Source organism: Ambystoma mexicanum, chromosome 12, assembly GCF_040938575.1.
Source record: "Ambystoma mexicanum isolate Mex_15411 chromosome 12, UKY_AmexF1_1, whole genome shotgun sequence".
Lineage (NCBI taxonomy): Eukaryota > Metazoa > Chordata > Amphibia > Caudata > Ambystomatidae > Ambystoma > Ambystoma mexicanum.
In genome coordinates this window covers 3,706,897-3,731,911 of record NC_090936.1, presented here as the reverse complement: position 1 = coordinate 3,731,911, position 25,015 = coordinate 3,706,897, and the positions used below count along the sequence as shown (strand labels likewise).

General features: G+C 49.0%; 1 protein-coding gene across 1 annotated transcript in view; it reads right to left on the bottom strand.

The window, feature by feature from the left end:
• The window catches only part of CAMK1D (calcium/calmodulin dependent protein kinase ID), a 1,232,225-nt gene that overhangs the window by 721,830 nt on the left and 485,380 nt on the right, over positions 1-25,015 (bottom strand). The window contains exon 2 of the mRNA XM_069627792.1: positions 15,552-15,683. Within this exon, the coding sequence (XP_069483893.1) occupies positions 15,552-15,683 (132 nt within the window). The remainder of the gene's footprint in view (positions 1-15,551; positions 15,684-25,015) is intronic.

Here is a 25,015-nt window from a genome sequence, read left to right as displayed (position 1 = left end):
GTACATGAAAAAAATGATCATTCTGACTGCAGTTGCTATTTATTTGAAAGAATGCGCCATCGCCCAAAGGTGGATGAAAGGTGGCAGAGAAGTGGAAGGATACAAATTAAACCCTTGCCAATTAGGGGCAACAAAACCCGAGAGGGAGAGGAGCAGCATGTTTCTGAAAATCCCCCACTTAGAGTTCAGCAGAATGTGGCGGCCACTACTACTAAAGTTGGGGCGATCTGCACCCAAATATGTGCTCCACATCTATTCATGCGCCGTTTCCTTACTCTTGAGGTAACGCTTTAGCCTAACCTTTAAGGACACCCTGAAATAACTCTTTGGGTTCAGTTCCAGGACCCCTACCCTCCACAGTTAATCAAGAGAAGGGGTGAAGGGAAGGATTGTGGGCAGGGACTGCAGCACTACAAAGTGTTCAACCCCCTGAAAGATTGTACCTTCAGGGTGAGCTACTATCTTGGGATGAATAAATCCCACAAGTGCCGCGGCCTTGGACCCGCTGAAATGCCCGCAGCGGGAGAGGCGGGACTCGGTGCAGCCCCACACCCAAGGGGATGCGGCAACCTCGGCACTCATCGGAGGGACTGGAGGAGGTACGGGATGCCGCCGAGTCGCCGCCTCATACTCCCACCGCCCACGGATGCCGGGAAGAAGGAAGGCATCCAGGCTTCAGCGGGGTGGACCAAGCCCTCCAGGCAGCCCAAGCTTGGTCCCTGCCCGCCCAGAGAGCAGTGGTTCCCAAGGTCCAGGCAGCAGAGAGCCGCTATCACTGCTATCATCCTTCCCAGCACCCCACAGTGCCAGGCAGACACGATGCTCCAGGATGAGGAACATATCACACAGCCGAACACCCTAAGCAACAGAATCAGCGAGTCCTTGAGACGCTTTGGGGTCTCCTACATGATAATAAATCAGGGGGGGAGATACAATAGGTAGGTTATTTTGCCTTTTCACCGCAATTAATGGAGTTGGTTTGGCACAGAGAAATCAATGTCCAGTGTTAAAAGGGGACAGCATTCACAACAGGTCTTTGGTCTCCTCCGGGATCATGTATTAACACACACATAATTCCGTATTTATCCGAACAATGCGTTGCTGATGTCAAAATCGCATGAAAATCAACGTGAACCATTCATGGGCCATAGTTGCAATGGTTTGCAATCATCCCATAGCACAGAGAAGCCGCCACCAAGAGAATCACACGCTAAAGAAAGGCTTCTACTAACTCCTGCTGGCTTTGCCCCCTAAATGCCGAGGCGGTCCCTCCTCTGTGTGTCAGACGGCCAGGGGGTGCTCACCCAGGGGCGTGTGTTGGCTTTGGCACGGTGCGGGCACGGACCACATCTGCCAGGAATACGCATATACTCGTGGGATTGGTGGCAGCTGGTGAATCGAGGGGGACCCTGCTCTGCTAGAGTGCCCTCCAAGCAATGGTGAGCGGTGGGTGCTTGACCCGGGGGACAGGCGCATTTCCCGGCAGCCGGCTCGGGCCACCGCACGTAGCCGGCGTTTCAGGGGAGACTAAAACGGTGCATTTCACAACACCCCTTTAGATAGAAGCGAGTGCCAATCCATTCATTTACAATCAGTTCTGTAGAGTAACATATGGAACAATAGGCATACAGTACACAGGAGTGTTTTCCAACACGCCTTCCTGATCTCCACCAGGAAAGAACACACACTTTGCTTGTTCCCAATCACGCCAATAATACCACTGTGAGAAGGCATTGTCATGGTGGCAGTGCCAACATATGCTTTTTTCCCTTGGCTGATTGCAGTAGATCCCCGGCTGCCAAATCGCGCTGCATCCTCCTCCCCCGATCCCTTGCATCTCTGCTTTCCTCACTGTGTAGGTCCCCTATGACTTGGAACGTGATCCATTGCTCCCCAAAGCTAGGTCTCTGCTCAATAAATGTTATAATAATAATGATAATACAGTGATCAATAATGACAGTATTGCCACTGTGTACACACATAGACTATGGATGTGCCTGATAATGCCAGCATTGCTGCAATAAGCACACACGCCTGCTGGCTAAGCCCCATAATGCTTGCATTGCCACTGTAATAACACACCGTGATGCTGGCTGTGCCTATGGATGCTAGTATTGTTATTGCAAGATCAGACTCAAGTTGGCAGTGCCCAACAATGCTATTATTTCAACTGTAAGCTGATGTTTTATGCTACTGTGCTATGATTTCTACTTTAAGGACACACTCACAGTGCTTATGCCCAGTAAAGCCAGTATTTCCACTTTAAGTACCCACATATGTTGTCTGTGCCTAATAATGCTAATATTGCCACAGTAAGAAGATGTTTTAATTATGAATGGGCCAATATATGCCAATATTGTCATTTTAAGAACACACTAACGGTGGCTATCTCCAATAATGCCAATAGAATGCTACTGAAAATTGCACACATGTTGTCTGTGCCTAATAAATCTAGTATGTCCACTGCAAGAAGATGTTTTCATGGGGGCCGTGACAATATATGCTAGTATTGCCTGGGTAAGGACATACTCATAGTGAATGCATTGCCACATTCAGAAGACACTGTCAAGTTGGCTGTGCTCATTAATGCCTATATTGCCACTATAATCACACACTCATTCTGGCTGTGCCCCGAATGCAAGTATTGTCACTGTAAGAATACACTTGTGTTGGAGTGCCATTTCTAATAGACTCCTTCCTCCCACGCATTCCTCATCTATGATGTCTATCTCCCAGCGCCTGCTGCTCTTCAGAAACTTTTCTGTTACAAGGGGGAGCAGCGCAGCACCACCCAACGCCTCCATGTGACTCTGCGCTGGACATGACAGCAGGGACAGCACAAATTGCCCCAGGCCCCGTGTTGCACGAAGTGCGACACGATAGAGGGCCTGGGGAGTTAGGGGCAGGGTGGGGGAGACAAACGGCGGGAAACAAAGGGAGGGACAGCCAGAGCGGCACCCCCACCCGTGGCGTTCCCCAGGAAACGCCAAACAAGAAAGGGCTAGGTGTGAACATGACAACAGGGGGGGGACAGGAGGAAGCCTGGCCCCCAACGGCACAACAAAGGGGGAAGGGGTATAAGTACCCCAAGAAATCACTGGCAAGACACAACCAGGTTAGGAGCTCACCTCACTCGGGTAAGCTCCCAGGGCGTGGAAAAGGGGGATAAGGACACGTTTTGCCTCTGCGGGCTTGTGCGTATTCCTTTTCCTGGTGCCCGGTCAATTTTGCCTCTGCGGGCTTGATTGTCAGAAGGGACAGAAAGTACGGAGTGAAGGAGGATCGGACGAAGGAGGACCCACCTCGGCTTGGCTTCGGCATCCACCGGTGAAGAGCGGGACCCAGGGAGGCGAGAAGAGGAACCTTCGTCTTCGAGCCAGGGAATCCGGAGCCGCAGCGTAACCGGCTGGAGGAGCAGACGAGGACGGCTTCGGCAGTCATCGGGGAAGAGCAGGACCCAGGGCGGCGAGAAGAGGAAGCATCGTCGTCGAGCCAGGGAATCCGGAGCTGCATCGTAACCGGCTGAAGAAGCGGAAGAGGCCGGGCAACGCGTCTGACACGAGAAGGAGAGCCGGAGAACAGAAGCAGGCGTTTTCGGCACCCGCGAAAGGACGAAACGAAAGTAAAAGGTAGCGGGAGAAGCGTTACGTCAAGGGGGCGTGGCAAAGGACACGCCGAGTAAACATTAAGGCGGCAGTACGTGCCGGATTAAAACAACGGTTGGGACAGGGGCAACGTGCTGGATCCAGGAAGCAATTAAGCACCTGATGAAAAACAATTGAGAGAAATACAGCTTTTACGAGCCAGCGAGCGGATCGACACGGGAAGCCGGACAGGGGCCTGGTAAAACAATACAGGAGGAACGAGGCAAGTGGAGGCAATTCTGCAGGAAAGCCAGAGGAGGCAAAAGGTCGGGATGACGGAAGAAAGAGCAAGAAGAGCGCAAGAATTCAGCGCATGGGCTAAAAAGGCAGAAAAAGACTATGGGGCCAAATGGGTGCTGGATGTGATGCAAAAGGAAGAAAGGGCTAGGGCAATGTCGCCCCTGCTGCTAGAGGATTCCACGGACAGCGACGAGGAAGCCGCGGTACCCCAAGGACAGAAGAGGGCAAGAGAAGTGGCGAAGGAGTCACAGGAGCCGGAGAGGCCTAAGAAGAAGCAAAAAAACAAAGGTATTGTAAAATTGAATAACAATATTAACAAAATGATAAAAGTATTAAATGCAAAGGTCAAATGCATAACGGCTCAAGGTATGTCGCCCAGAGCCAATAAGGGAAAGAAAAGAGAGCAGGATAACTTAGTATCAGAATTGGAAAGTAGCGATGATGAAGAGAGAGACCACCTGCGAGCCTGGGTGAAAAAGAAGGGGGTAATAGGTAAAGGAAAAAATACAGAGGACAGGGCAGGCGGGGGCATGGGGGCAGGGGGCAAGGGCTAACAGACAGCGGGGCTACCATCCCAACACCGGGGCTTCCCCAAAACCCAAGCCCACAGGGGGTGGATAATAGCACGCCGGTAGCAACGCCAGCGCCTGCCGTAGTAACAGCAACTGAGCCGGCCACAAATATGACAAAATATGGGAGGCCCACGATAGGCAAGGATGCACAGGGGCGGTCTTTGAAGGCGCAAGCCTGGCATATTAGTGACAAAGTTAAAGAAAAGATATGGAGAAAAGAACTAATAGACATATTTACCTTACTAGATGTACAGAAAAGGGGCCATGATATAGCAAAAGAGGATATAAAAGAGGACGAAAAGGGCTTATTGAAAAGATCAGCAGTGACAAGGAACTTTGACAACTGGACAGCAGCTTTCCAGATAATGTCTTCCATCATTTTGCAGAAATTCCCCGAGGACGCCCCATCGCTAGTCACCTATCAGCAGAGTGTACTGAAGGTTTACAAAGCATTTGGGGGCGATGCATGGAAAGAGTATGATCATGAATTTAGGAAAGAGATGGATTGTTTCCCGGATATTGGGTGGGACGAAGAGAATTACAATCTGTACATCTTTAACGTATTAAAAGAGAAATGGGACAGCAGAGAACAGTCTAATACAGGCAGCTATTACAGAAGACAATATGGCCACAACGATTATAGGAGCGATTACAGATACAGCAACAGGAGGTACGATAGTAGTCACGACAGGTCGAGCGAGCAGAATTTTCGGAGCAGGCATTACGAGGCACAGAGGAGTTGGCAGAGCAACATACCACCAACAGCACAGGGGGGTGGTAAGGGAGATAATGGGGGAGCAAGAGCACAGCCTGGGCAATGCCGAAATTTCGAGAAGGGGGTGCCATGCAGCTGGGGGAAGAAATGCAAATTCAATCACAAATGCAAGAATTGTGGGGGTGAGCATATTACCACGAAATACACGAGAACAGCATACAATAAGTACAGGGGGCCAGAGAAGCGGAACTAAAAGGGTAGGCGAGAGAGGGGTCACTCCAGTGAAGATAGAAAAGTTGGAGAAATGGCTACGGGTGTTTCTGGATCAAGAAGTAGCAGAAACGATCAGGCGAGGGTTTCAAGAAGGTTTTAAGATCCCGTTTGACGGGCACGGTTCTACGAACATGCCCAAAAATCTGAAATCAGCATTAGCAAACAAAGATTTGGTAACCAAGAAAATCAGCAAAGAAATCGAGCTAGGGAGGATCAGAGGCCCTTACAGTTCACCCCCATTCAAAGAGTACATATGTTCACCACTAGGATTAGTTCCAAAAAAGGAGGCAGGGGAATTTAGGCTGATTCACCACCTATCATACCCACCAGGGGCCTCGGTAAATGACGGCATCGCTCAGGAGGCAGTGTCAGTCAATTACTCAGACTTCATGGAAGCCGTACACATAGTCAGAGAAGCAGGAAAGGGAGCATGGATGGCAAAAGCTGACATAAAATCAGCTTTCCGCCTATTACCAGTGAGAGACGAGTCACAGAGGTGGCTATGCATGCATTGGGAGGGCAAATATTTTGTGGACAGATGCCTCCCGATGGGTAGCGCCATTTCTTGTGCATACTTTGAGAAAGTGAGCTCATTCATACATTGGGCGCTTACAAAAGAATTGAAGGGGGCACAGGTAGTACACTACCTGGACGACTTTTTATTTGTGGGGCCACAAGGTTCTAAACAATGTCAAAACACTCTGCAGAAATTCGTAGCATTGACGGAAGAGTGGGGTTTTCCGCTAGCGGAAGAAAAAACGATGGGCCCAACACAAGTAATACAATTCCTAGGCATCGAAATAGACTCACGAATGGGGGAATGCAGGATCCCAGAAGAAAAGGTAGCAGACTTATTAAGAAAGATCAAGGACCTAAAAGGGAGAAACAAGGCTACTGTAAAGGAACTACAATCACTAGCAGGAAAATTGAACTTTGCAAGAAGAATCATACCACAAGGTAGGATATTCCAGAGGAGGGTTGAACAGAGAACAAAAGGGGCCAAAGAGGGGCACCATAGGGTAAGAATTGGGGAGGGAATAAAAAGGGACTTGGTGGTGTGGGCAGAATTCTTAAAGTCCTTCAATGGCTCAGTAATCTGGCGCACACCAATAAACGAAGAAAACGAAAGGGTACTGTTCACAGATGCAGCCGGGGGTTTCGGCTTCGGCGCAATACTAGGTACAGAATGGTGTGCGGAAGAATAGCCAGAAGCATGGCAAAAAGCAGCATGGACAAGTAATATTACTTTGTTAGAAATATTCCCAACATGGGAAGAAGAGCTGAGCTGCAAAGAGTTAAAAATATGGTCAGATAACATGGCGGTGGTACACGTCATAAATAACGGGAGCGCGTCATGCCCATTAGTGTTGGAAATAATGAGGGCAATAACCCTGAGTTGTCTTATTAATAATGTCAGCTTAAAGGCAAGACATATCGCCGGTGAAGCAAACGTGGTCGCTGACGCCTTATCTCGCTTTCAGTGGGCCAGGTTCAGAGAATTGCGCCCAGATGCAAGAAGGATAAAAACGCCCACGCCAAAGAAGGCATGGGTACCACTGGAAGAATGGGAGGAAGCACGGTCGACTACAAGGTTGACTCAGAAGAGGAGGAGGAACCACAGGAGCAAACAATCGAAAGGTTGGGCAGAAACGCCATAACATACAAGACTGGTGAGCAATACAAAAAGCATGTGAATAATGTGTTAAGAGAAACAGGGGCAAAAAAGGTGGGGGACATCACAGTTGCAATGTTATGCGAATTTGTGGGGAGCGCTTTTTTGCAAGGAAAAAGGAAAAGCTGGACGGCAGCACATCTGGCGGCAATAGCATATACGGCAAAGGTGGCCGGGATGGCAGACCCGACAACAAGTTCACGAATAAAATACGCAATGAAGGGGTGGGCAAGGTTAGAAGGAAAGATACCTGACAGCAGGAGGCCCTTGAATTTTGCGAAGGTGACGGTATTATTGAAACTTTTGCATAGCACATGTAACAACAGTTATGAGAGCAAGCTGTTTAGGGCAGCGTTTGCATTAGCGTATTATGGGGCATTTAGGGTCGGAGAGCTAGTAGCGCGTAACACAACGGCAGGGGATAGTTTAGCAAGAAGCAACATCTGCATGGGGGCTGAAGGAATGGCAATACTGCTAAGGAAGTCTAAAACAGACCAAAAGGGGAAGGGGCGAACAATAGAGCTAAATTGTATCAAGGAAAGAGAGCATTGCCCGAGGTGCATCACAAAACAATTTCTCAAGGTGCGACCAGAAGTTGGGGGGCAGCTATTGATACATAGGGACGGCAGAGCCCTCAGCAGATATCAATTCCAGGCAGTACTGAAGAAAACCATAGCAAAGGCAGGGTGGGACGAGGCAGAGTTCGGGACCCACTCTTTCAGAATAGGGGCAGCCACATCGGCATGGGCAGGGGGCCTGGGGGCAGATGGGGTAAAGAGAATTGGTGGGTGGAAATCACAATGTTTCAAAAGATATGTGCGAGAAAATATGATATGATTCATTTCCCATTTATCCATGCAGACGAGACACCCTACAAGTCAGCATGGATAGTCGGCCATTCATTCGTGACAAGAGCAGGCAGGTGGATCGAGGACTTCAGAGAGGGTTTGCATTTCAAACGGACAATAACTTCATGGTGGGGCCTCCCAGGAATGCATTGGGAGGACATCCACGACAGGCTGTCAGATCTGATTGGGTTCAGGGACCCTCCCGAGTACCTGGTCATCCACCTCGGGGGGAACGACTTGGTCAAAACAAATCGGGGCGAGCTAATGCGCAACATGTGTGAATCACTAGGGGCGATAGCTCATTGCTGGGGTAAAACGGAAATTTTTATGTCTGAGGTCATAATCCGCAGAATCTGGTACGGGGCTCACAAGAGGCAGGCTATTGAGACGGCGCGAAAAAAACTGAACAAAGCAGTAGAGAAGTACTGTAGGAGCACAGGACTCCACTTTATAAGGCATGGGCTATCACAGAATGACCCCGACTGGTTTCACCAGGATGGGGTACACCTGTCCAATAAGGGCTTGGGGAGATTTTCGGATAACATTTTTCAAGCGTTAGTGGCACAGGGTTGCAAGTAGGGTCGCTGTAGGGTTGCTGTTTTGGGGGGACCTGAGCGGTTCAGACAAAAACCCCCAGGTGTGGCGGCACGTGTTCAGGAAAGGATGCCACAGGGTAACGAAATTTAGCCTAAGGGAAGGCGGGGCATCCCAACCCCTGGACACAAGGTGCCCAAAAAAGCGTTGGTTATTGTTTAGTTGTTATGACCAGTGTGTAGTGTTATTTTCTGTAGAAAATAAACAGGCCTACGGCCATATTTTTTCCACGAAACAAAATCAGTGTGTGCATTATCATTTCTATGTTCCAGGGAATAGGGTAACGGGTACAAGAGCAGGGGGGAACCCACACTACTCAGCCTAATAGGTGCAGCTCCCCGTGACCTCTGTTTCCTTTTACGACACACTCTGCTCGCAACTAGGAACACTGCTCCTAGATTTATTTGTTGACGAATGTGTTGCTACGTGCCCCAAATTTATTGCAATGCCGAATTCGACAAGGTCTTCGGAGTTCAAACCCTGTGTTTATTGTGGCCGTCAGATGGCTGTGTCGTAACCGCACCGCATATGCCTTTACTGGCTTGGTGACTGCGTGTCGTGCCAATCGATGCACACAGAGGCACTTCGAGAACGTTAAGCAAACCTTTTCACCTTCCTCCTCAAGTAGAAAGGTGATAAACGGACCCGTTCAAGGTCGCCCCGTGTGAACTGCAGCAAAGAGGAACGGTCCCTTGTCCAAAAGGACAAAAAGAAGAACAAGCACTGTAAGAGTTCTTCATCTTCGAAGAAGAGGAGACACCACTCCAAGGAAGGCCGTGAGGAGGAGGACCTCCAGGTACCATTTACTACCCAACCCTTTACTCCGGAGCAATGGGAGGCGTTCTGAATGAAGAGGTTAAACCTCTTCGTCAAGGTCCCAGTGGCGGCGGCTCTGGCCCCGATGCCAGTGGTCACGGCATCAGCGCCATCGGCCCCGGCGCCAACGCATTCATCTAAGTGGCAGATTCCACTGCACTTGGTAGAGTCGGCAAGGAGTCCGCAATCAAATGCGACAAGATCCATCTTCAGAATTCAGTCCCCTGACATATGGACCCGATCCAGTGGCGCTGACGATACCAGAGTCACGAAAGGATCCCCCCTGCTCCCAAGAAGGGCATACATGTCTCAGAAGGAGGACATTTATGATGAAGAAAGGATCCTGTTCCTTTGGGATTGGAGCCCTTCCACTGCAGGTAAGTGAGAGACTTTACAGAGGGGATTTATGGGCAATAGGGTGACTTGGTGGACCTGGCAGCTGGCTTGAAGGAGCCAAGTGGCCTGGTCACCTTGCCAGAGGTCAAAATTATCCCTGCTGCCACCCCCGGCGAACCACAGGCAGTTTTCCAGCACCTGATAGCGAGGCAGTCAACACCTTAGGGCTATCGGCCCTTTCACATCCTAAGGTGCAGTATGACCTGACTGACATCTTGGACGAGGGCCCGAAAAGGGAGACCAAGAAGCGCAAGCCGGCCCTTTCGGACACCCTTTTTTCTTTCTGCAGATGCTTCCTCAGAGAGTTTTGGTGGCACAGGCTGTTACTGCGAACCTTAAGACCACCTAATTTCTGTCTTTACCGCCAGATAGGGAGAGCGAGAGATTGGACGCATGGGCAGGAAGATTTTCGACTCTTCAAGCCGGGGTCTCCAATGCATCAATGCCTCTACTGCCTTGGCCACATTTTATTGTGCCCATTGGTCAGTGATGGCCTAGGCAGCTGAACAAATCCCTGAAGGATAAAGGTGGGATCGTTTTGAAGACTTTATTAAAGACGGCACAGAACCCTCCCGACAGATTCTGCAGTCTGACTTGGACACCCAGACTGCGTCGCAGGGACGATGTTCACCAGCACTGTCCTGCAGTGTTTTTCTTGCCTGAGGAGGTCATGGTTCACTACTGACATCCAAGAGAAACCTCTGGACATATCCTGCAATGGCATCAACTTGTTTGGCACCAAGGCCATTACGTCGCTCCTAAACATTTCAAGCCTCTAAGGCAACCTCCATGTTGCTAGGGTTAGCAGACCTTATGGTGAGCTTACTGTGGCCCCCATCCGAATGCTGGGAGCACATCAATCAGCTGGAGCGGAGGGCGATCAGGCGTGCACTGGTTGCTTTTCTCCCCTGCGATCAAGGATTAGACGATACTGGTCCTGACAGACAATACTGTAGAGAGGTGGAGTGGGCTCCTTGCCTGTTTGCAGAGAAGCAATGCGTTTGTGTCTCTGAAGAACAGTGTGTCCCCGGCAGTGGCCCATCTGGCTGGCAAAAATAACATTCTAGTGGAAGCACTGAGCATACAGCCAACAGCCCCTCACAAGTGGGAGCCCTGCCAGGAAGTTCTAGAGAAGATTTTCTCCCCGGGACATACTCCCCAGGTGGACCTCTTCACTTCCAGTGTAAACAGGAAGTGCAAATTGTTCTGCTGCAGGTAATTTCCTCACAGGGAGCTCTGCGGGATGCCTTGATGGCCGAATGGGGCTTCGATCTGCTATATGCGTTACCTCTGATCCCCGTTATTCCGCTGGTTCTCAGGAGACTGCATCTGTTTGGTCCATGATGACCCGCCACAAAATCCATGTGTGCCTGTAGGTGTCAGAGGTATTCGGCTTGGTGCTGAGAGAGAGTGATTTGGACCCTTTTACTTGGTCCACTTCTTCTGTTTTGGAATTTCTTCTGTCTTTGGCCACAGATCGATATCGTTCAGCCATTTCAGCCTCCAAGAGGAGCCCGGAGTAGGGCTCTTTCAAGACCCACACAGTCATTCAATTCCTGAGGGGTCCTTCCAGTTGGTTGTTCCGGGAGGGGATTTAAATTTAGTGTTGACGTTTTTTAAATGGGTGCTCCCTTTGAGCCCTTTCATTCTTGTTCTTGGAAACTGCTCACCCGTGAGGTGATTGTCCTGGTTGCTATCACTTTCACTGGATGGATGTGTGAGTGAGCTACAGGCTCTGTCTGTTAATACTCCTCACTTGATTTTCTTAAAGGAAAAGGCGACGTTGATAGTTAGACCCTCCTCCCTGCCAAAGGTGGTCTCTTATTTCCATCTCTCTAAAAAGATCCATTGACCCATCTTCTTTCCTCCGCCTCATCCTTGCAAAGCTGAGGAGCACTTCCATCGGCTGGATCCAGTGTGGGCTCTCAAGTTCTACATCTCTCGGGCTAGGGAGAACAGGACTGATTACCATCTTTACATGGTTGCCCGAGTTGACCGGCCTACTACCAAAAAGTCCCTGTCTCAATGGAGCATTCTCTGCATCTCAAAACACAGGAATTTGGCCGGCAGGGAGGTCCCTCAGGGTCTGGGGCTCGCTCCACCAGACGGTTGGCCAACATCGCGGCTCTGCAATGCAGAATGTCTATTCTGAATATTTGCCAAGCGGCTACAAGGGCTTTTGCTAATCATTACTGCTTGGATTCGATGTCTGGTCAGGAATCTGGTTTTGGCAGAGCTGTCCTTCAGAGTTTTCTGGTTTAGGTGGTGTCCCTCCTCCAGTCGTAATGTTTGGAAGTCTATCATAGATGAGGAAAGTGTCAGTACCGCAGCCTCACTCTCATTCCATTTCCCATGCATCCTGTGTAGGAGCAGGGAGGGCCCGTATAAGAAAGTATAAGGCAAGAGAAGCATGCATAATGTTGTACAGGTCCTGTTCCACAGGGTCCTGGCACCCACATCAAGGGTTACTATACATTCATTAGAGCAGCATGTAGGAGCAGGGGGCGCCTGTAGAGGACAGCGTAAGAGCTGCATGCATGGCGCTGTAGAAGTCCTGCGCCAGGGGTGCCTTGCACCCACTTCAAGAGTTACTATATTTTCATTAGCGGTTGTGTAGCTCTGCTTTCTTCCTCTCCTTTATATGTCGTGCCCACTTCTTTCTCTGCCCACTTCCAGAATATTGCTCGTTGTCCCTTTTTTCTTTCATTTTTGGTTCTGTGTTAATATCTGCCTTGTTTCATCAGGCATCCATCTTGTTTCCCTGCATGGCCTTTGCTGTGTCCATTTGCAAAGCCCTTTTTGCCAGTTTCGGACAGTTAACAGTTCTGGGCTTTCTCATTTAAAATGGCCGCCCATGTGTGATCCTGACACATGCATTGTTTCGTTGTGTTGTTTGCTTCATTATTATTACATTTTCTAGACAGATTGACAAAGTTAAGCTTATATTAATATAAACAATGGTCGCTAAGAGATGTGGGGATGTCTCAAAAGGACACTGCTCCAGGCTGAGCCCTTTACACAGCAGAGGTGAGGAGAGGGCCTGGTTGCAGTCCTGCCTGGCCCTCTGGGGGAGGTGAGGAGAGGGCCTGTGAGTCCTCTCTGGCACTCCACGGGGAGGTGAGGAGAGGGCCTGTGAGTCCTCTCTGGCACTCCGCGGGGAGGTGAGGAGAGGGTCTGCGTTACAGTTCTGCCTGGCCCTCCGCGGGGAGGTGAGGAGAGGGTCTGCGTTACAGTTCTGCCTGGCCGTCTGTGGGGAGGTGAGGAGAGGGCCTGTGAGTCCTGCCTGGCCCTCTGTAGGGAGGTGAGGAGAGGGTCTGTGTTACAGTTCTGCCTGGCCCTCTGTGGGGAGGTGAGGAGAGGGCCTGTGAGTCCTGCCTGGCCCTCTGTAGGGAGGTGAGGAGAGGGCCTGAGAGTCCTGCCTGGCCCTCCGCGGGGAGGTGAGGAGAGGGTCTGTGTTACAGTTCTGCCTGGCCCTCCGCGGGGAGGTGAGGAGAGGGTCTGCGTTACAGTTCTGCCTGGCCGTCTGTGGGGAGGTGAGGAGAGGGCCTGTGAGTCCTGCCTGGCCCTCTGTAGGGAGGTGAGGAGAGGGCCTGTGTTACAGTCCCGTCTGGCCCTCCACAGGGAGGTGAGGAGAGGGCCTGAGAGTCCTGCCTGGCCCTCTGCGGGGAGGTGAGGAGAGGGCCTGCGAGTCCTGCCTGGCCCTCCACGAGAAGGTGAGGAGAGGGCCTGTGTTACAGTCCTGTCTGCCCCACCACTGGGAGGTGAGGAGAGGGCCTGTGTTACAGTCCTGCCTGGCCCTCCACGGAGCCTCATAGGAGGCATTTTGGATGGAGGTAGAGTGGAATTACATTGAGGTGGCCGGGAATGCGTGCTGAATTCTACTGTCTGATTAATTGTGGTGAAGGTGAGGGCAAGCCTGAGGAGAAGGCTGGCTCAAAATGCCCCCAGGGGCAGGCGTGAAAGGCAGCCTGTAACTGGCGTGTCCCTGCAGCCAAGCAAAGGTGGGCAGGAGGCTGGACTTCCAGGGTCCAAGTTGGAGCGTGTTTAGAGACTGAGTGTCCGCCAAGCGTGGGCAACCTGAACAAGTGGCCAGTAGAAGCTATTTGTTTCTGCTGGCCAGGTGGGCAGCCTAAACCACCCTGAGGGTTGCAAGCACGTACCAGCAGAACTCATGCGCGTCCTGGTCCGCAGCAGCAAGGGAATGAAAGATGCTGATGCAAATGGGCAACGAGAACCTGAAAAAGACCTGCGAAGCATTGGCTCCTAAATCACACCAGGCAATGTCCCGGAGAGCGGCGCGCGGCCACCTACTGGACATGCATGCTCACTTTTCGCATACACACATGTGAACTTGCATAGGAGAAAAACATCATCCCGTTAATCCATCATCTTGGGCTTGAACACCGATTAACATGGCCTCCACACCGCAGAACCCAGTTTGCCCAGTAAGGTCCCGGAGACCCAATAATTCAGTTGACAGTTGCGTAGTGGGGCCGCACTTTGCGGGAGGGTTCGCATCACTTCATTTTAGGCTGTTGCTTGTTCACTGCAGTGATTGCGCACCAAATAGAAAATTCATGTTGCCAGTGTGGTTGAAGCCTGAAATGACAGTGTTATTTGCACGCTTCTGATCCAGGAGTTGTGTCTTTGTTTTGTTTTCAGGCCTCCCTGGAGGCAGCTGGAAGTCCAATCCAGCAACCAGGAGGCCATATGAAAAATAACCATATGTAACAAGCACACAGCCAATTAACGCACACCCCATATGATGGTAAGGTTTCTACCATCAGGCGATGTCATGAACTGCTCTACTCTAGCCAAGGCCGAGCATGTGCATCTTTGGGGAGTTTACACTAGTAAAAGAAGAACGCCCCATACGCAGCGCGCGTATTCCACAATGGACACCACTTCCGGCCACGAGGGAGAGGCAGGAAGTGTGTAACAATAGACAGTCTCCCAGGCATTTCATTGCAGAATCTTCACGATTAACGCAGAGCATGCATTGCAAGGACATTCACTGACCATATATTCATGTTTACGTAGCAAGCTTGGCAAAGGCCACGTTGTTTATTGGGGGTGGGGTTAAAAAGGGCTGCAGAGGGGTTCCCCCACATTTTGAGTCGGCACCGAGTTAAAAATCAGCGGTAAAAATAATCAGCAATAGAAAGTTGGCGGTGAAACAGTTGGAAGCATCAGGAGCAGTCCCGAGGAAGAGCAAAGTAGAAACAGAGCGCCATTCTGGGAGTAACTCAGCATTCCAGCCACCCCATCATTAGGACCCTTTCATAGGCAGACTGAGGGGTACAACATTACACAGTTTATCACAGTTATTTCTGCCAACTGGTGAAGAGGTCACCTTACATTTCCCGCCCTGTCTACTGGGGGTCCTTGGAGATTGGCAGATAATGAACGAGCCCCCTACATGCTTCCAAAGCTGCCTGGGGCATTACCTGCAGGCGAGGGGGAAACTACTCAAACAAACACCAAACTCAAGTCTAAGGCATTCTCTTCCATGTTCTCTGCGTGGATCTCGGCCTTCAGAAAAACAGCTGGATAATCTGACCAGCGGCGGAACAAAACGATTGCCACATCTGCCCCCGCTGCATCTTAGTCAAGATGGCACACATTATACGGGGGTTCCCTACACCAGGCATCCTGGCTGCAGGGCCTAGAAGGACCAGAGTGCCCAGTAGGGACCACTGTCTTCTGAGATGTTCCCCTCGATTCTACACAGACTGACAGTCCCCAAACGCTGCAGCTATACGGTCCAGGCCGGCCACCTACCTGCGAAGGACCGCGATTTCATTCTCAATACTGCTTTCTTTCCCCTTCAGGGCCTTCTTGGGAATGCACTTCACTGCAAACAGCTTCCCGCTGCCCCGCTCCTGGGCCAAGACCACCTCAGAAAATGCACCTCTGGGGGGACAAAAAGAGGAGTATTCAAATGTTTGCCTAAATATCATTCCTACTGAAAAGTATCATGTCAACCCTCCACCCGCCACCCCCCCATTCACCCGCCCCATTGCCAACACACTAAACCTGTTTTCATATGTTCCCATTAGCATATTTAATAATTATTTGGATTGCTTTTATTTCATGATGGATGCTCAGACAAATGAACAGTGCCCTATCATTGCAGAGTAAAAAGGTTACACTATATATGGCCTTTTCCTTAGAATTACTGTGATCCTGTAACTCTAGGAGTATAAAGAACGAGGTAACATTGAATCATAGCGGCCACATACAGACTTCCTGGATCTCTATTTCCACCCTGTTCATACTATTAGTGTAACGATCTAGGTTTTAGATTGGTGGATCTCCTGGAACATTGGTGATTTGGAGGTTTGGGCACTTCCAGATATGTAGACTTGCATTGTATATTTAGCCTGAAAGTAGCCATTGTCACCACACCTTCTTGATTGGGGTTACCCGATCAAATTAAAGAGCCTAATAGTTTTCAATACACCAATATCCACATAGTGACTTTCGAGAGCCTTAGAATACTTTTTAAAAGTCCTGAATCGCAAATTGCTAAGTAAGATGCGCTCCTGTATTTTGCTGTGGCTGCTATTCTATGTAACTCCTCCCCTCTCCTTCGGAGCCAGTATGACTGTGATGGACCTACGGTTGCTGTTCTATGTAACTCCTCCCCTCTCCTTCGGAGCCAGTATGACTGTGATGGACCTACGGTTGCTGTTCTATGTAACTCCTCCCCTCTCCTGGGAAGCCAGTATGATTGCGATGGACCTACGATTGCTATTCTATGTAACTCCTCACCTCTCATTGGGAGCCAGTATCATTGTGATGGACCTACGGCTGCTATTCTATGTAACTCCTCCCCTCTCCTGGGAAGCCAGTATGATTGTGATGGACCTACGATTGCTATTCTATGTTACTCCTCACCTCTCATTGGGAGCCAGTATCATTGTGATGGACCTACGGCTGCTATTCTATGTAACTCTTCACTGCTCCTTGGGAGCAAGTATGACTGTGATGGACCTACGATTGCTATTCTATGTTTGTCTGTTTGTTTGTTTATTTATTTGGTAATGCGCGCCAAACCCTTGGGTAGCTGGGCACAACAGTTTACATGAAAACCTAAGTTTGTTACAGTATTTGGCATGAGAATATAAGACACAAAGGCAAGAAAAGAGCAAATATATACAGTAATATATACAAACATATGTACCATATCAGGGTATATCTGGGATGTCTGAGGCACTCTAGCGAGACTATCTAAGCAGACGGCTATATGATTTGGTTCATAGGTCGGGCTGTGGAACTGGCGTCATATAAAGGCTGGTAGTCTGCATGCTCGGCTATTTAAGGAATGGAGAGGTCCAGGTGAACAGAAAGATATGGTATGGACTAAGTGGAAGTATGCTCGGTGTTAGTCAAGTTATGTGTCATTGGCACACAGCCATTTGATTATCTTGAGTCTGAATTTAGGGTACGGTTGTTCAGTTCTGAGGTCGAGCGGTAACTTGTTCCAGCAGTGAGCAGCTTTGACCGGAAAGCTGGTTCCTCCCGCAGTCGAGTGTTTGAACCTAGGAGTCCCTAATTTAAAGGTATTGGCAGATCTCGTGGGTTGTGAGGATGTTTTTCTAGTGATTTTTTCCATAAGGTAGGGGGGGCTAGGTTGTTTAGACATTTAGAGGTGAGGGAGGCTGTTTTGAGTAGGATTCTATCCGTTATTTTTAGCCAGTTAACCTCTGTCCTATATTTGGTGATGTGCTCTTTGTAGGGGATGTTTAATGCTGCTCTCAAGGCATTATTCTGCACTCTTTGAAGTTTGTCCGTGACGTTTTTATTGGCTCCAGAGTACAGGGCGTTGCAATAGTCTAACCTGGACATGAGCAGAGCATTAGCTAGGGTGATGCAACTGGCCCTGGATAGGTACAGTCTGGATGCGCGGATAAGTTTGCAGGTGTATGTGGTGGAAGAGGTAAGGGAGTTGACTTACTTCTTGAGGGTGAGGGAGGAGTCCAGATAGAATCCAAGGGTTTTAATCACAGACATCACCTTGATAGGGTTGTTATCAATGCTGAAGGATATGTAGTTGGGGCTTCATTTTTGGATGTTGGCTAGAGAGCCTAGGATTAGTATCTCTGTTTTGTCTTCGTTCAGGCAGAGGCCATGTGAGGCCATCCATGCCTGAATGAGGGTGTAAATCTTGTTCACCAGGGCTGAGTCTGCATCGTAGTCGCCCGAAAGGGGTATGAGGATCTGAGTGTCATCTGCATAGTTAGTGTAGGTGACGCCCGGTCTGTCCAGCTTGTCAAACAAAGGCTTGGTGAAGATGTTGTACATGGTAGGGGAGACACAGGATCCTTGTGGGACACCAAAGGTTATTTTGATAGGGTCAGCAGAGTCGTAGGTGGAGAAGACTTGCATGGTGCGGTTAGCTAAGAAGGATTGGACCCAGGCTATGGCGTCTCCTGTGAAGTTGGCGGCAGAATTGAGATGGTTGCATAAGACTGCAGGTCCACCAAGTCCAAGTCGAAAGCTGCTGACAAGTCCAGTAGGAGGAGCAAGGGTGTTTTTCCATTATCCTTTAGTTCCTCAATCTGTGTCTTGAGGTCTAACAGAGCTGTTTCCGTGCCATGGAGTGGACGGAAGCCAGATTGCCGTGAGCCAAGCAAATGGTTAGTTTCCAGGTAGTCTTGGATTTGTATGTAGGCAGCTCTGTCTAGGATTTTAAGTAGAAATGGCATGGTGGTGATTGGTCTATAGTTGGTAGGGATGGTAGGGTCTAGGGTTTGTTTTTTTAGTGGGGGGAGGACCCATGATTCTTTGAGGTAGGTGGGTACCGTGTTAGATTTAAAAGAGGAGTTTATGAGCTTGGAAATGAAGGGAGCTAGGTCCCTAGCTGCGTCCTTTATTAATTGTGCTGGGCAGGAGTCGCCCTTGCAGTTTGAGGGTTTGAGGGAGAGTATTATTTTTTCTGTGTCAATTATGGAGATGGTCTTGAATCTTAACGGTGCAGTGGTCTTATTCTCCTGAGATTGGGGTATTTGTTGGGCCAAAGGTGACAATATGGCCTTTTTTTTGCGATTTTGCATTGAAGCAGTGAGATTTTGTTAGAGAGGGCGTTTTGTATGTTTGTGCACCAGGCTTTGTTTTTGGGGACTTTGTCTGTGGGTTGAATAGGGGATTCCAGTTCACGGAGGATGGCGAAAAGCTCTTTGGTATTAGAGTTGGCTTTTGCTATCCTGTCGTTAAAGGTGTTCTTCTTGGTTTTGATTATTTCTTTTTGTAGGATTTGGCAAATTCAGTTAGGTTGTTTTTATTGTATTCGGTGGGTGAGTGGCGCCAGATGGATTGTAGCTTTCTTTTCTGTAAGCTTAGAGATTTGAGGTGGGGCGTCAACCAGGCGTTTAGGTGGGCTTCCTGTTTAGCTTTGCGTAGTTTAGTTGGAGCAGCTTCATCTAGTGTTTTAATCATAGCATCGTTGAACGTCTCAACTAGGGTGTCAGGGTTGTTACTTTCCAATTCAGATATGGCCAGAAGGAGGAGGGGGATGATATTTTCGGCAGTTATATCCTTCTTACTTCGGGTCGGGAGAGGAGGAACCATGTTGTTGATTTTAGGGCTAAGAAGATCTAGTGTGGCTGAGAAGGTTATTAGATAATGATCGGTCCAGGTTTGTGGAGCAATATCGGTGATACTGATGTTACAGTTCAGTTCGGTGACCCAGTCGAGGGTCCTTCCTTTGATGCGGGTGGGGGAGAGGACTTTTTGGTCAAGGCTGTGGTCCTTGAGCAGGGCTGCAACTGACTCCGCATGTTTATTGTCAGTGTCATTAAAGCCGAGGTTGAAATCTCCTAATAGTAGGGTTTGGGAGTGGTCTTTAGTGTTATTGGCTATAAGGCTAGTTAGCTCATCTTCAAAGGTACCTAAGGGGTTCTGTATATTAGGTGGATGGGGAGCGTGTGGTTGTTGGAGAGGGACATTTTGGCTGTGAGTGTTTCACAGGATGAGAAGGAGACTGATGTGGCAGGTCTGATGTGATGGGTAGATTTAAAAATGATGGCTAGTCCACCGCCTCTGGCATTAGGTCTGTCGGCTCTGAGAAGTTGGTATTTATCGGGCATCGCTAGCATTAGTGTTGGTTCTGCAGCCTCGTGGAGCCAGGTCTCAGTTATGGGCAGTAGGTCCAGGTTGTCATTCTTTAGGATGTCAGCAATTTCTGTGGCGTGGGCCACCATTGATCTTGTGTTAATGAGGGATCCTATTAGCGTTAGAGAGCTGTTAGGTTTGGTTTGACCAGTTTTCAGTGGTGGGATATCTAGAGTGGCACACGTTTTAGTAGAAGTATGAGTGCTGGTGTCGGTAGATTGCTTGACTGGGCGAGACAGATTTTTTGGCTCAGTATTAGTACGTCTGTTAGCATTATTCTGGTGGCTTCTTACAGGTTCATAGATACTGGGTAGTCTGGACCTGAGTCTCATATTTCTATCGTTAGGGGGGCTAGTTTTGATAGTAGAGGCCATTATGCTATATATAGTGGCGATGAGTATTATGGTCAGGGTGACTTTGATAAGGTCGGTGGGGGACATTTCTGTTTATGCCAGGAGCATACTGTGTGCTGGCGGCTAGATATTAGGTTTGGGTAGCAGATGTGTTCAGCAATACGTCTAAAGTAGGAAGAACAATGAGCTAACCTTTATAACCACATTTGTGTTATAGTAGTGGAGTGACATACACAATCTAAGAATAGGATCAATAGCAGCATACGAGCAGTGGGTCATCTGAATTCGCTTTTAGCAACCAGAGGTAAAAAGCATAGGGAATAGCAAAATGCACAGGTAAAAAGCATAGGAAATAGCAAAATGCACAGGCTATTGGTATCTGAGTTCGAATTTAGCAACCAAAGGTAAAAAGCAAAGGAAACGGCAAAATGCACAGGCTATGGACATCTGGGTTCCATTTTAGCAACCAAAGGTAAAAAGCATAGAAAATGGCAAAATGCACAGACTATGGGCATCTGAATTCGATTTTAGCAACCAGGGGTACGCCTGATAAATATGCAGCAAAGAGGCAGGGTCAAACAGGTTGCAGCAGTATAAATACCGTTACTAAGAGGCAGTCTAGAGACAGTGTACATGGTTAAGCAGAATCTAAGATACTCGAGGTGCAGTGTGTTAAAGCAGTGGCTAGTGTGGGCAAGAGTCAATCATGGCAGCAATCTAAATGCAGTTGTACTGCTGCCAGGCAGAGTCATGGCTGCTCAGGATAGAGTTTACTAATGTGATCATTAGTTAGAAAGACATGATCCTCAGCGTTGCGCCGCAATGGTGATGTTGTGAAGGTTTAGAGGTTACCTGGCGTGTGGCAGACAGGGGGTCTGTCAGACGGCAGACACAGGCACACAGGCATCTAACTTGTTACAGTGGGCCTTGGGAAATGTGGGCCGGCTTCGCCTGCTGGTGGCCAATGGTGGCTCAAGAAGGCTCGGCAGCCTATCAGGATGGATATTAGAGCCTCAGTAGGCACTGTAGTTATGCAGTAGGAAAGTGGGTGGGTATTTTAAACAGGCAAGTACCTCATGTACTTTAATGGCGTTTTCTGTGCTACAGCAATGTCGGATTTCCGTTTCAGATGATTTAGGCTGCACAGGGGCCAAACCTTCCTTCAGGGGTGGCGCGGATCGGTCGAAAATGCAGATTCGTGAATTAAGGTTGCTTTTCAGGGAAAGGCGCTACGAACTTCATGCTCACCTTAATACTGGCAGTAATGACGTGTCCATAGTGCAGGGTGCCCAAGATGTGCCCGTTGCTCCTGCAGGGGCGGGGGCTGGTCCTGGAAGCTCCTGCTCCTAACGCGGCTGCTATTCTTTGTTACTCCTCACTTCTCCATTGGGAGCCAGTATGACTGATGGACATACGATTGCTATTCTATGTTACTCCTCACCTCTCCTTGGGAGCCAGTATGATTGTGATGGACCTGCGGCTGCTATTCTATGTAACTCCTCACCACTCCTTGGGACCAAGTATGATTGTGATGGATCTATAGCTGCTAGTCTATGTAACTCCTCACCTCTCCTTGGGAGCCAGTATGGTTGTGATGGACCTACGGCTGCTAGGCTATGTAACTCCTCAACTCTCCTTGGGAGTCACTATCTGTCAAGATCCATTCCTGGAAGCTGTGGCATAAGTGGAAGGTATCATCACGAAGATCCTTTAAGTAACGGGCTAGTCCTCAACCAAGATGGCGGACACCATTATTTAAACAAGCCCTGCCCATCTTTCAGTGCGTTGTATCTGTGTTATTCGCCTCGATACGTTCGCTCCGGCTAAACCTATGTTTGGCTTTTTCTCTGCCTTCTACTGTTCTTCGTCAGCCCACCTGCCCTTGCTAGTTCTCCCTTTCTCCTGTTCTCTCGACACTCTGTCGCCTCGTATCCTCCGTCCTTTCCTTTCGCCTTAGGCTTCTTGCCGTTCCGACTTGTGGCCCCCGGTCCGCCACCCTCGCGATTCTCAGCGTTCCGCCCTGATTCTCTGCCCTTTTCTTTCGCTTTAGGCTTCTTGCCATTCCGACTTGCGGCCCCCGGACCGCCACCCTCGCGATTCTTCGCGTTCCTCCCTGATCAATAGGGGTTCTGCCTTTCTCTGGTAATTAGGGACTTTGGCTATTTTTTCTCTTTGTTATTTTGGTACGGAACCTTTTCTTAGATCCATGCTTCCTTTCTTCTACTTACTTACCTCCTGTCTTTCTCTACTAATTACTCGACCCTCCAGTCCACGGCGACCACAGTTCGGATTGGGAACTTTGTTTATCTGAACCTACACAGAAGTTCATCATCACTGTCTACCGCACGGATCAGACTTTCCTGAACCTTTTCTTTTACCTGAACCCCACTCTGGATCTAGTCACCATCCGGATCCTACTATTGAAGAAACTCTATCCAAGGATCCACCTCCTAGAACATTTTCACAGGGTTTTTTGCCATCCACCGGCTTTTTCCCTGTCGCGGGGGCTTGGCTCTTCGGGGCCCTCCAAGACAGGTTCCACTTCCTGTTGAGGTGGCCTCCGAGGGAGCCAGGCCCTATTTACATGACAGGAAGTCCAGAGAGAAATCCACCAAGGAGAAACTCAAGGCTCCGCGGAAGCAATCATTACTCACTAAGGACGATCAAGAGGAAGCATCAGGTGAGGAGCAGGGTGGTAAAGGGGAACAGTCTGACACTATCATTGTGATGGACCTACGACTGCTTGTCTATGTAACTCCTCACCTCTGCTTGGGAGCAAGTATGATTGTGATGGATCTACAGCTGCTAGTCTATGTAACTCCTCACCTCTCTGTTCGGAGCCAGTATGATTGTGATGGATCTACGGCTGCTATTCTATGTTACATCTCACCTCTCCTAGGGAGCCAGTATGATAGGGTAGGACCCAGCCTTACCAATTCTGCAGCACACTGAAATTAACACTATCTGTTGGCCAAGCGCACTCATAATCGGCTTACCCTACCGGCTTTTTTTCTCCAAATCCTATACCAGCTACCACATTAATGGAAACACTAACACACACAAGTCTAAAGGATTCAACAAACAAAAACATGCTGGACTGCTTCTGCCCCAGGTTTTCTTCAGCTGCCATGGTAATGGTCAAATGTTCCAAAACGTCATTCACAATGAGACTCTCTTCCCTCCCCCACCCCCCACGACACATCTGGGTGCCGTTTTCACTCTTCCCTCCTATTCTGGATTTCACACTTTCTTTCTTGTCTCAGGGTGTTTTCTCTTGTTTATCCCTTTATCGACAGTATCTTCACTCTCTCCCCCTCTCCAGGGGTCTTTTTGACATTTGTTTCTGTCTCTCTGGGTATCTTCATGTTCTTTCCTTCTCCTGAGGTCTCGGCTCTCCTTCCCCTCTCGGGGTATCTTCACTCTCGCCCCCTATCATGGGGTCTAATTGACTTTTGTTCCTGTCTCGCTGGGTATATTGACGCTCTTTTGTTAGACCAGAAACGCCCCTATAGTATGTATAGTATGTTGGCCAGAAACCAGTGACAAACATTGCAATCACAGAATCGTCAATATAGCCAGAGGGAGTCCATTTTGTGAAATGTCAGCCATTTGCTTTTTTCCTTTCTGTAAAAACGCTTCGCAAAATGTATTCTATGCTTCAAACACACACGGTGCAAGGCCACAGCCTGAATGCTGAAAGACTAACACAGACAGGAATGTCAAACGATGCAGAAATACATTGTTTTCCTCGCTCATGAAGTCCTTGAAGGCAAGCAGAAGCTGCATCTAATCAGCAGTCCAGGTGCCGGCCTGTCTTGCAAACGCTGTAGTAAAAGGCAGTTAAAGCATGAATTATATTCTCCTAGCGGTACTCCTTTGCGGAGACTGGTATTTTCTGCTTCAGAACTGTCTGACCCTTAGCTCAGGAATTGAAACACATAGATAACGTGCTAAGAAATGTTCATCTCCTACGAACATGATACCCTTGCCGAACTAAGAGCTCTATGTTCCCCATAACAGAACGCTGTCTCTGCTACAATTGCTAGAATAACTATATTTAGACTGAATACAGATTTGTCATAACGTGTCATACTTTTCATGATTGTCAATCCCCGAACCCTAGCCTGAACGATACATTTATGGGCGGATTGAATTGCCTTCAAAAGATTGCATGTTGTGTATATATATATTGTTGCTTGAGCGTTGCTCGCTCTCTTGCGTCTCACGAGGTCTGGGAACACACGTTGCGAGACCTTGAGACCCCAGTCGGCAGACTGAGAATACTTTGAAATAAACCAGACTTGTTTGGAAATTGAACATTGTGTTTGTCGTGTCACTAGAGTATATGGTTATTGTGCCTTAGTTTCCATATGCGGTCTTTCTGGCCCAGCAAATATGGCACCCGAATAGGGACACTCCCACTTATGCTCCATCGTATATGTTGAGTTTGAAGAAAGCAAAAAAACGAATTGAGGACGAAGCTGTCAAGCCGGGATCGAAAGGTGTTCGGGGCACCCCTCTAGAAGTGATGGGAGACTCCTTTGCAGATCTGTACACAGCCGATCCCTGATCGACGAGCAGGGCCCAGAGAGCATCGAGGCGAGGGTCCTGGAACGAGGCAGATTGAGCCAGACACGCAGTCACGAAGATTCTTGGTTGTGTCTGTATGTGGACTAATTGCATCCTGAGGGACGAATTGATTGATCAGGTGAGTCGTACCCAGATTCTTAAAATGTCCTGATATTGGTCGAGAGTTGCTCTTGCAAGATCAAACGC